The sequence below is a fragment of the Candoia aspera genome, chromosome 1 (genome assembly GCF_035149785.1).
Source record: "Candoia aspera isolate rCanAsp1 chromosome 1, rCanAsp1.hap2, whole genome shotgun sequence".
Taxonomy (NCBI): domain Eukaryota; kingdom Metazoa; phylum Chordata; class Lepidosauria; order Squamata; family Boidae; genus Candoia; species Candoia aspera.
Window position 1 is genome coordinate 62,538,028 of NC_086153.1, and position 12,911 is coordinate 62,550,938.

Here is a 12,911-nt window from a genome sequence, read left to right on the forward strand (position 1 = left end):
CCACCCCCATCTCCGCGGAGAAGAGGTCGGACTCGGTTCCGACAGTCAGCGACAGGGAGGAGGACCCTAGACGTGACTGAACAGCCGAATGGCTGGAGGCGGCGAGACCCCCCCCCCTTTCCTGTGAAGTTTGACGGCGATCCTACGAAGCTGTCTTTCTTCATTACCAATGCTAATAGCTACATGGAGGACTGGGAGCAGAGCTTCCGCTCCAAGAGGGGAAAAATCAATGCCATTGCAAATAGGCTGAAGGGGAGGGTGGTGGATTGGTACGTCCAGTGGTGTCAAGCAGAGGCCCCAGAGCTAGAGGACTTCGAGGAGTTCCTGTGGGTGCTAAAACAACACTTTGAGGACCCTCTGGCACAAGAAAGGGCGAAACGGGCTCTGAAGAATCTGGCCCAAGGGTCACTTTCAGTGGCAGACTACGCGTTAGAATTCAAAGCACTGGCCGGAAAAGTTGAGGATTGGTCCCAGTCCAACCTAGTAGAGCTGTTTAAAGATGGGCTGGAAACTGATGTCCTTCGGTGGGCTCTGGGGCGTGATGACCCAAAGACTTTGTATGGGTGGATTCAACTAGCGGGCAGCGCTGAAAACGCCCTGGAAACCTTTGCACATCGTAAGGCGGTGAAGCAAGGCAAAACCATCAAAAGCGCCCGCGCTCCGATCTCTTCGGGTCTACCCAGCCAGCGTGCGTGGGAAGAGGAGAGGGAGCGTCGCTTTGCTAAAGGGCAATGTCTGCGCTGCGGGAAGGAAGGCCACCGGGCGGTGGCGTGCCCAAAAAGACAAGGCGAGGATCGCCCAGCTAAACCGGCCGGGAAATCGCCATCCCTACCAAGGAAGATGAAAGCCGCCCTGGCTGAGGCGGAACCTGACGGCAGCCCCTTCTTTGGAGAGGAGAGGGGACAGGTGGGAAACGCCAGCCACCTGCTTTGAAGGGCGCCGTGGGGCAGGTGGAAGAAGAAGATGGGCGCGACCATGTTTCGGTGAGTGGGGATTTCCCGACCCTGACCATTAGAGTGAAGTTGGGGTCCAGCACCCGAACCATAGAACTGTGGGCCATGATTGATTCGGGGTGTTCACGGTCCTTAATGCACCCCGACGTGGTTACTGCGTTGGGGTTACCCACGTTCCCTTTAAAACGGCCGATGATCTTTACCCAGTTGGATGGGACAATGGCAGGGGGGAAACCAGTTACCCACTCTACCGGGATGGTTGCTTTGCAAATGGGCAGCCATTGGGAAAAATTACCGTTTATTGTGGCACCGGTAGGGGGACCTTTGGTCATCTTGGGGATGCCCTGGTTTGTACGGCAAAATCCCTCCATTAACTGGGTGCATCGAACGGTGACGTTCGCAGATGGATTTTATAAAGCCCCTGCGAAAGACCAACTAGACGACAACGAGGTGGGACGGGCAGCAACCACTTCTCTGCAAGTCCTCGAGCCGCTGGAAGGGCCGCCAGAGCATTACCAGGACTTTGCAGATGTGTTTGGCGAAAAAGAGGTGGACCGGCTGCCGCCTCATCGCAAAACTGACTGTGCCATAGAATTTGTTCCTAATGTAAAATTGCCTAGTCCAAAAATTTATTCTATGACCCAGAAGGAGCTGGCAACACTACGAGAGTTCATTGACAAAAATCTAGCTAAGGGTTTCATTGAACCGGCCAGCTCTCCAGTGGGCACACCTGTACTGTTTCGACCAAAGAAGGATGGCACTTTGAGACTGTGTACAGATTTCCGTGGGCTCAATGCAGTATCGATATTAAATAAATATCCTTTGCCCCTGATAAAGGACATGCTAACACATCTGGCAAAGGGGAAAATATTATCTAAACTGGACTTGAGGGAGGCATATTTCCGTATTTGCATACGGGACGGGGATGAATGGAAAACTGCGTTTAATTGTCCTTTGGGTGCTTTTCAATATAAAGTACTACCATTTGGGCTGGCGGGGGCGCCAGGGGTTTTTATGCAACTTATCAATGAGGTCTTGCATGACCACCTATTTAAAGGGGTATTGGTATATTTAGATGATGTTTTAACATATACTGAAACGATGGAGGAACATGTATATCTAGTCAGACAAGTTCTGAGCAAACTGAGAAAGGCAGAATTGTATGCTAAACTATCAAAATGTGCATTTCATAAGTCGCAAATTGATTACCTGGGCTATAGGATTTCCGATAAGGGAATTGAAATGGATCCCGCTAAAATTGAAGCCATTTTGGCATGGGAGCCACCACGCACGCGTAAGCAGCTCCAAAGTCTCCTTGGATTCGCGAATTTTTATCGGCCCTTCATCCAGGGGTTCGCGGAAATTGCGCTACCCCTCACTGAGTTACTCAAAACTAAAGGTTTGGGGGACACACGGAGGGTGAGAAATCCAGGAGCACTGCTGAAATGGACACCCGCATGCCAGAGGGCTTTTCAGACCCTTAAACAGCTATTTACGTCCGAACCCATTCTGCAGCATCCTGATCCTGACAAACCATTTGTGGTACAGGTGGACGCTTCTGATTTCTCAATTGGAGCTCTGTTAATGCAAAGGGACAACCTCGAACAGTTAAAGCCATGTGCTTACCTCTCCCGTAAATTTTCAGAGATGGAAAGGAGATGGCACGTTTGGGAGAAAGAGGCTTTTGCTGTCAAAGCTGCTTTGGAAAGCTGGCGTCACTTATTGGAGGGGGCTACCCACCCATTCAAAGTTTGGACTGATCATAAAAACCTGGAGGCACTGACAGCCTCTCGTAAACTGAGCCCAAAACAAATTAGGTGGGCTCAATTCTTTAGTCGTTTTGACTTTAAACTGAAATTTATACCTGGAAAAACCAACTTCCTGGCTGATGCACTTTCGCGCCAGCCTCAGGATGCCAGTACGGTGCCAGATCTAGTAGGAACTCTCTGGACAGAGCCCCAAATGAGTCTGGCAGCTGTGACTCACAGCCAAACCCGAGCGCAACGTTCAGACGCTTCAGTTTCACCTCGGTTGCCTGTTCCCTCAGACTTGCAACAACAGTTTCTTTCCGAGGTGAAAACTGACACTTGGTTGCAAGCAAACCTCAACGAAGTTACTTTTAAACAAGCTTTTGCATGGAAGCATGATCGTCTCTATGTACCTGAGACGTTGCACAAAACCATTCTGTCCCGATCCCATGATGACAGAATGGCTGGACATTTTGGGTTTGGAAAGACCCTTCATCTGGTTAGATGCCAATTCTGGTGGCCAACGCTCCGGCGCGACATCAAAGAATATGTCAATTCCTGCCCAGTATGTGCTGCTTCTAAACGAAAAGTGGGAAAGCCTCAGGGCTTGTTACAACCAGTGGCTAATCCTTCCCGCCCGTGGGAAGAGATCTCTATGGACTTCATTGTTGATTTACCTCCTAGCCAGAGGAAAACTGTCATTTGGGTGGTGAAAGATTTTTTCTCTAAACAAGCCCATTTCATCCCATGTACCTCCATCCCATCTGCACAACAGTTGGCCCGCCTCTTCATTGTACACGTGTACAAAATTCACGGATGCCCCGCCCGCCTGGTGACGGACAGAGGTACACAATTCACGTCCACGTTTTGACGGGAATTTATGAAATTACTGGGTACTAACCAAGCATTGTCCACTGCGTCGCATCCGGAGACTGACGGAAATACGGAGGCAGTCAATTCTACCCTTGAACAATATCTGCGTGTTGTCAATTATCAGCAAGATGATTGGGTCGACCTCCTACCATTTGCAGAAGTTGCCTACAACAATGCTGTTCATCAAAGCACTGGCCAGGTGCCATTCCATACCGTTTTTGGCCGTGACTTTGTCCCGATCCCAGAACTGCCTCAGCCAGCCTCCCCCCCATCTTCACCTGCTGATTGGGCTACACGTCTGGCAGCTGCCTGGCCAACAATACAACGGGCGCTTGCTGATGCTCAAGCCACTTACAAACGACATGCAGATTCCAAGCGATCCACCTCGCCACTTTTCCAAGTGGGGGATAAGGTGTATCTTTCCACCAAATTTATCAAGTCTACGCAACCGTCAAAAAAGTTGGCACCTAAGTTTATTGGTCCTTTTCCTATTATTGCTCAAATTAATCCTGTTACTTTTAAACTAGATTTGCCTGCCAATCTTAAACGTTTACACCCTGTCTTTCATTGCAGCCTGCTTAAGCCTTTCCACGAATCAGCCCGCTGGCATCCACAACCTCCATCCCCTGCACCTATCATGATTGATGGTCAACAACACTTTGAAGTCCGAGAAATCCTGGATTCCCGACGATGTCGTTCTGTCTTACAGTACCTGGTTCGCTGGAAACATTTCCCTCATCCTGAGTGGGTTGCTGCCCATGATGTTCACTCCCCTATTCTAGTTACCCATTTCCATGCTGCTTATCCCGCTAAGCCTGCTCTGTGAGGTCATTTCTTTGCTTTAAGGGGACGGTATGTCATGTTCATCGTTCCAATGGTTTGCATACATCGTAACGTTTCGCATGTCATGTTTCTGATCCGTGTCTATCACCTGCGGGGGGGAATTCCAGCCCTGCCAGGCTGTTATCTTTGCGTTACCCTGAAGGAATGTGCGTTTGGGTTATGACATGTTTTCAAGGTTACTTTCCCAGGCAGATGTGTGATGCTTGCCGATGCTGGGAGGGGGTGGTTGCGATGTTGGGGTGGGGGCGGGATCAGTTTGGAGGCGAGGGTTTTTAGTTTGTATTTGGCGCGCTTTTGCTTATTCTCAGCTTTCTTCGTATTTGCATACTATCCTTTCAATAAATTAGTTTTATTCACTAAACTCTGGTGAGACTGACTTCGTTGGGATAAGGCAATCATTACACTGAGACTATAGCACTGCACCTCAGCACCTTCTTTTTCTGTAGCTGGGCAGTGGTAAAATGTCTGTAAGACTTCCGTTTCTTGAATGCACTGCAGTACAGTAGCACCAGAAAATTCCAGAACAATTTTACTCCCAGCCTCAGGAAGAGGTCACTGATCATATATGGGCAAAAAAAAAAAAAAAAAAGAATCAAAGTTCCCTTATTAAATAGTTATATAATGCTGGATACATACATGATATTGCTTCACTTTTGAAAGCCTAGTCCCACTTGCAACATACCAAAGATCAGTTTGGAATCACTGATCTACTTCAATTACCTGCCCTAATGGAGGGATTCAGGTTCAAACCCATCTGTTCTCACAACTCACAAACAACCCCCTTGAATTCACCTAGTTGATTAGTGACAGCACATATGTGGGAGAAAGTACCTCTTTTCCTGTGGCATTCACATCAGCATGGGAATCAATGAATGATACATTGATGTGAGAATCCTGCAGACGGTTGGTAAAGTACTACAGAAAACGAACAAAGAATTGGTCAGACAACATGAAGCAAACCAATTCTGATATCAAGCAGTTTTCTCTATTTCCTAAGTAGCTCACACAGTAGAACTCTGCCTTTCCCATGCAAGTATAAAATAGCCACATTTCTTCAGTGCTTTCAATCTTTCAGAAACTAGAATATGGGCCATAAATGATCAGGATGCTGAACTGCAACAGAGTGCAAGTTAGCTGCACTGAACTCCCATTAAAATGAAAAGGACTACTGTGTTTTGAACAAAGGTCAGTCTAAGGCTCTGCATCTTTTAATTTCATCTTAATGGAATCATACAATCTGGGAATCAGTGGTATGGGCAATTCCTTGATTTAGTATCTGGTACAAATTATGCCTTCAGCAAAGGATTGTTTCCTTCAGCAAAGGATCATTACCTTGTGGTGCTTGAGTACCTCAATGATGCCATGAGCTAAACCGTGAAGGGCCACCCAAGACGGGAAGGTCATGACAGAGAGGTCAGACTAAATGCGATCCCTGGGGAAGGTAATGGCAACCCACCCCAGTATTCTTGCCGTGAAAACTCAGTGGATCAGTACAACCAGAGATATGTCGGTATACCATTGGAAGGTGAGACCCCCAGGTCAGAAGATGGTCAAAATGCTATTGGAGAGGAACAGAGGATGAGTTCAACTAGCCCCAGACGTGATGACGCAGCTAGCTCAAAGCCGAAAGGGCAGCTAGCGGCCGATGGTGCTGGTGGTGAACGGCGAATCCGATGTTCTAAGGATCAACACACCATTGGAACCCGGAATGTAAGATCTATGAGCCAGGGCAAATTGGATGTGGTTATTAGTGAGATGTCAAGATTAAAGATAGACATTTTGGGCGTCAGTGAACTGAAATGGACTGGAATGGGCTACTTCACATCAAATGACCACCAGATCTACTACTGTGGACAAGAGGACCACAGAAGAAATGGAGTAACCTTCATAAGTAATAGTAAAGTGGCTAAAGCAGTGCTTGGATACAATCCAAAAAACGATAGAATGATCTCAATTCGAATTCAAGGCAAGCCATCTAACATCACAGTGATCCAAATATATGCCCCAACCACAGATGCTGAAGAAGCTGAAGTAGAGCAGTTCTATGAGGATCTGCAGCACCTACTGGACAACACACCTAAAAGAGATGTTATTTTCATCACAGGAGACTGGAATGCTAAAGTGGGCAGTCAAATGACCCCTGGAATTACAGGTAAGCATGGCCTGGGAGAACAAAACGAAGCAGGACATAGGCTGATAGAATTTTGCCAAGACAACTCACTCTGCATAACAAACACTCTCTTCCAACAACCCAAGAGGCGGCTTTATGGATGGACTTCACCAGATGGACAACACCAAAATCAGGTTGACTACATCCTTTGCAGCCAAAGGTGGCAGACATCTATATAGTCGGTAAAAACAAGACCTGGAGCTGACTGTAGTTCAGATCACGAACTTCTTCTTGCACAATTTAGGATCAGACTAAAGAGATTAGGGAAGACCCACAGATCAGCTAGATATGAGCTCACTAATATTCCTAAGGAATATGCAGTGGAGGTGAAGAATAGATTTAAGGGACTGGATTTAGTAGATAGGGTCTCGGAAGACCTCTTCCAGAAAATTAGAAACATCGGAGGTAAATTCCAGGCCAAAATGGATATGATCAAAAACAAAGACAGCAAGGACCTAACAGAAGAAGAAGAGATCAAGAAAAGGTGGCAAGAATAGACAGAAGACCTGTATAGGAAGGATAACAATATCAGGGATAGCTTTGACGGTGTGGTCAGTGAGCTAGAGCCAGACATTCTGAAGAGTGAGGTTGAATGGGCCTTAAGAAGCATTGCTAATAATGAGGCGGCAGGAGACGACGGCATCCCAGCTGAACTGTTCAAAATCTTGCAAGATGATGCTGTCAAGGTAATGCATGCTATATGCCAGCAAATTTGGAAAACACAAGAATGGCCATCAGATTGGAAAAAATCAACTTATATCCCCATACCAAAAAAGGGAAACACTAAAGAATGTTCAAACTATTGAACAGTGGCACTCATTTCACATGCCAGTAAGGTAATGCTCAAGATCGTGCAAGGTAGACTTCAGTAATTCATGGAGCGAGAATTGCCAGATGTACAAGCTGGCTTTAGAAAAGGCAGAGGAACTCGGGACCAAATTGCCAATATCCGCTGGATAATGGAAAAAGCCAGGGAGTTTCAGAAAAACATCTATTTCTGTTTTATTGACTATTCTAAAGCCTTTGACTGTGTGGACCAGAACAAATTGTGGCAAGTTCTTAGTGGTATGGGGATACCAAGTCATCTTGTCTGCCTCCTGAAAAATCTGTATAACGACCAAGTAGCAACAGTAAGAACAGACCATGGAACAACGGACTGGTTTAAGATTGGGAAAGGAGTACGGCAGGGCTGTATCCTCTCACCCTACCTATTCAACTTGTACGCAGAACACATCATGCGGCATGCTGGGCTTGAGGAATCCAAGGCTGGAGTTAAAATCGCTGGAAGAAACATTAACAATCTCAGATATGCAGATGATACCACTTTGATGGCTGAAAGCGAAGAGGAACTGAGGAGCCTTATGATGAAGGTGAAAAAATAAAGTGCAAAAGCTGGCTTGCAGCTTAACCTCAAAAAAACCAAGATTATGGCAACCAGCTTGATTGATAACTGGCAAATAGAGGGAGAAAATGTAGAAGCAGTGAAAGACTTTGTATTCCTAGGTGCGAAGATTACTGCAGATGCTGACTGCAGTCAGGAAATCATTAAGATGCTTAATCCTTGGGAGAAGAGCAATGACAAATCTCGATAAAATAGTTAAGAGCAGAGACATCACAGTAACAACAAAGGTCCACATAGTTAAAGCAATGGTGTTCCCCGTAGTAACATATGGCTGCGAGAGCTGGACCATAAGGAAGGCTGAGAGAAGGAAGATCGATGCTTTTGAACTGTGGTGTTGGAGGAAAATTCTGAGAGTGCCTTGGACTGCAAGAAGATCAAACTAGTCCATCCTCCAGGAAATAAATCCAGACTGCTCACTTGAGGGAATGATATTAAAGGCAAAACTGAAATACTTTGGCCACATAATGAGAAGACAGGACACCCTGGAGAAGATGCTGATGCTAGGGAGAGTGGAGGGCAAAAGGAAGAGTGGCCGACCAAGGGCGAGGTGGATGGATGATATTCTAGAGGTGACGGACTCGTCCCTGGCAGAGCTGGGGGTGTTGACGACCAACAGGAAGCTCTGGCGTGGGCTGGTCCATGAAGTCACGAAGAGTCGGAAGCGACTAAACAAATAAACAACAAACAAATTATGCACATACACTCTTAACTTACCTCTGTAGCTGTCATGAAGAAATTCCATGGCAAGAGTGTCCCAAGACCAAGTATGAAAAAGATGAGCCAAACAGCCTTATATCTGTAAGAAACAGGGATGCTTAATGAACACTAAACATGATGCAGTGGGATGATCCATGTCTGTCTCCAGTAGAAGAGAATACATATAGCTCAGGGTTGAACTTCAGAGTTCTTGGTGCTCTCTGAGCTTGGTTCGTTGCTTGAACATGTTTCATTACCCAACTAGGTAACATCATCATCACTCACACTGATGATGTTATCTAACTGGGTAAGGAAATGTCTGCAAGCCAACAACCAAGCTTAGGGAGCACCAAGAACTCTACAATGTCTGTCTGTCTGTCTATAACGTTTACAAATATCCTTACATAATACATATCCCTGAGTAGTGTAAAATACAGGTTAAAAATAAAGGCATAACAAAGACAAAAGTAGTCTTAAAATACCATTTAAGCTATTAAACAAACAGCCTCAACTAAAAATATTTCACAATAATAATCACATAAGAAAACTACAAATGCTTAAAAGGGTTATGCAAGTTCACAAAAGCCTCAGATAATAACCATGTTTGGCTTTGTGCCTATAAGAAAGGAGAAACGATGCCATGTGCTTCTTCAGGAAAGTTCTAGTACAGAGTGCCAAGGTAAAAAAACTTCTCCCTGATTATCAAATATTTGCAAAATTTGCAGTAACTCCAAGATTTAGGTGTCTGGTTCTATCCAATGCTAGAAAAAAAATGTTCTAAAGGATGGCCCATAGCAGATGCCAAAAGTGAGCCTTGTCAGGACAACAGGGCACCAACAGATGCCCAAGACTGCAATTTAGTGACATCGTATTTAGCAAACAGTATGTACTGCATTTAGATGAAATATGTGCAGGTTTCCATTTGATCACAAGCAGAAAGAGCACCTCTGTGGCCTCACTGTAGAACTACTGTACCTGTCTTGGGGAGCACTGCCTGTCATATTGGCACTTCAGGCAAACTTGTAGAATTGTCTTATGGCACTGTTGGTCACCTGAAAAGGAAACAAAAGGGAAAATAGGAGAAAAAATAGTTAATTTAGGATGAAAAATAGGATAGTTCGTAGAGCCAAGAAACAAGATTAAGAAATAATCAGAACTGAAGCTATCTACAGAAGTTATGAATATAATTTGTGTGTTTAAAGAAAGAAAAAAAGCTCAGGGTTCCCCAGCTTAGTTGGGCCAGTAATACCCTAGATATTCTCTGCTCCTTCCTTTTTTTCCCCTTAGGTAGGTTGGCACACTTATAAACAAAGCTCAGGGCTATAGACATTTACCATTTTATTTCTAAGAAAGTTTCTGAGATCTAGGTCAGACTCTGAGGCCTTTTTGGAAAGAGAGGCTATGCTTGAAACTGATGCTTTGTATTAGATAACAAAGTTACAAAAAGTAATAATAAAATAAAATAAAATGAATCAGGTGGGTTCAAACCCTGACAAGTTCCAAGAGAGATCTAATATTTACGATCACAGACAAAGGCTTTAATATACTGACTGTTCATGTGTTAAGGAATTCTTTGGAAATACCTGCAATAATAAATAAAGATAAAGTAATTTAAGCACTGTAATTTTAGAAAATACATGCTTCCTTGCGCATATACTGACAATGCTTTCAGAAAAATTTACTATGGACCTAATTTTTGCTTAAACCTTCAGTGGCTAACACGTTGCTTACAATATATTTTCATTTATGCCATGAGATGGAGAAAAAACTTTCCATTTTAAGAAAATGAAGACTAATCTAAGTTTACCCTAAGTCAGTATAATTGCTCTGTTTCAATACCTGATTTAAATGTTCAGGAACTATCTGATTTTGGTACTGAGGAGGGTTTGCTGGTTTTATTAACTAGTTCAAAAGGCCTTAGTACTGCAACTCCAAATAGTTCTAGGCTATTCACATGGAAAAACATGGTATCAAAAGCAATTCTCCTTAGGATCTGGGACTTTGTAACATGGAACAACAAATATTGCCACAGCATCCAAGAAAAGGGAACATGTCAAAACGTACTGTGCAGAAAAATATCTATGCTATACTGCTTGTGTAACCAGGTTGGGGACCCATCATCCTGGGGACAATTTATCTATGTGGTTGCTAAGAGTCAACACCAACATGATGGCACATAATCAATCCTGCTTATATACTGGCTGGATGTAAACATAGTGCACTGAAGGAAGCAAATGTTAAATGTTCTTGGCAGTACACAGGTGACCATGCTTTAGGTCGCTGAGCTTAAGTCTTACGGAGAGGATCACCCATGAGACGGAAACAGAACAATATATTTGTCTTCCATGTTTCAGAATAGAGGTTAGATGCTGGAGAGTTACCTGGGGGCCTACCATCAGAGCAGTGTCTGAAATATCGTATCTGGTTAGTGGCTTGCAGTAAGGAAATAGCAGATTTCCCATTTCCCTGATAGGACTGAAAGTTCAGCACTATAAAAGACGCTGGGTCTGGCATTAGATGGGAATAGAAAATGCTAGTTAGTGTCAAGAACATATGAAACATTAGCAGGGTTACATGACTGTTTTGAGAAGCCTGTGTTGATTAAAAACCATTACTTTTGCTCTTTCTTCCTATTAGAAAGGACAGAAGCTACATTTCCTGATTAGAGTTCCTTTCCAGCAAAGCTTTCTAGAACAAAAAACAAAAGGAAGACATTAAAAATGCAGAAAAAAACACTGGTAGTACATTTCTAATCAGCAGCCACGCCAGATTTTCCAATCCTGAATCTATACATTTGATTGTTCCTACCCAGATGTAGTACTTCATACTCTTTTTCACTGAACATCATCTTCCTAAATCCGGAACTACTGAAGTAACTTTTAATTGTGGCTTTGTCCTCTAAGATGTTAGCCAATCCTCTTAAATTTGGTGTCACCTAGAAATTTTAAAAAACATCCCTTTCATTCCATCCTCCAGTCTAGATCATTTATAAAATGTTGAATAACACAGAGCCAAGGATGGAGCTCTGGAGGACTACACTAAATAATGCAGAATTATTTATGAGCAATCTTGGGAAGTACTTATTCAACTAGTTGCAGACCCATTCTACTGCAGTACCTTTTGGTCCACATTTATCCATGTTGTCCACAAGGATATTGTGGGAGACTATATCAAGATACATTACATCCACATTTCCTTGGTGGACCAAATTTTAGTCACACTGTCATTAAAAAAAATAGGCTAGTCTTGTATGATTTATTTTTGATAATCCCGTGCTGGCTCCTGATAACAGTAGCATTATTTTCTAAGAATTTGGAAACACATTGTTTGACAATCTGTTCTAGTGCTAGAATGGAAGCAAGCAAAAAAGTGGGACAGTTATTTAGGTCTGAAGGTGCAAGAATAAAGGGAGATAAAAGAGAGGCTAATCAAGAACAGATGGGTAAGAAACGTTTAATAGTTAAGAATATCTTTCCAATAAATCTTACCCAAATCTTGTTTTTCCTCTACAGTATTCTGACAATATCTCATCTTACACAACTTTTTTGGAATGGATTTTTAAAAGTGGCAAAAACAACCAGGAAATCCATTGTCACCAGTTTCCACAGGCATTCTTCCCTAACAGTGCTGGGTTCTGGGTACGTGCCCATAACAACCTGTCACTTTATATGATGGATAGTTTTAAATCTTTATTGTCTATTATGTAACTAAACTCTGCTTTAAACATTTGCTGGCACATTCCTGAATCAAATCATTATCTCATCTATTTCAGCAGAACTATGGCAGTTCCTGCGAAAACTGCTTCCAAGAATTACTGCCAACTATTATCTGTAAAGGAGAGTAGTTTTTATGCAAAAGCACCCTCAAAAACAGCTAACGTGCACCACATGGAATCCTTTTGTAAATGGAAGCTGACCCTTAGCTCTGGCATTCTGTCCCCTCCCTTATACATTTCAATGTGTTCCATGTTACAGCTCTCATCCCATACCCTTTTCCAAACATTGCTTCTTCCTCTATAGGTCATTTCAAAGAAGAAAAAATTAACCCACACCATGACCTATCCATTTGTGAATGTAACATCACTACAAAGGTGAATAATGCTTCTCCATTCTCTAACACTAACCCCACATCCATCAGAGAAATAGATCTCAAAAGCACGCAGGCCCAAAACAAACAGACGTCTTCCACAATGAAGCATGAGGGGATTCAAGCTAAGCAGTTTGGAA

At 43.6% G+C, this 12,911-nt stretch overlaps 1 protein-coding gene across 2 annotated transcripts in view; it reads right to left on the reverse strand.

Moving 5' to 3' along the window:
• SLC29A1 (solute carrier family 29 member 1 (Augustine blood group)) overlaps positions 1-12,911 on the reverse strand; it is an 84,102-nt gene that overhangs the window by 15,215 nt on the left and 55,976 nt on the right. For both annotated transcript variants that reach the window (XM_063305064.1, XM_063305054.1), the window contains exons 2-4: positions 9,661-9,737; positions 8,704-8,785; positions 5,249-5,332 (exon numbers count right to left, since the gene is read on the reverse strand). In XM_063305064.1, the coding sequence (XP_063161134.1) occupies positions 5,249-5,332; positions 8,704-8,785; positions 9,661-9,686 (192 nt within the window). In that variant the 5' untranslated portion in view covers positions 9,687-9,737. The remainder of the gene's footprint in view (positions 1-5,248; positions 5,333-8,703; positions 8,786-9,660; positions 9,738-12,911) is intronic.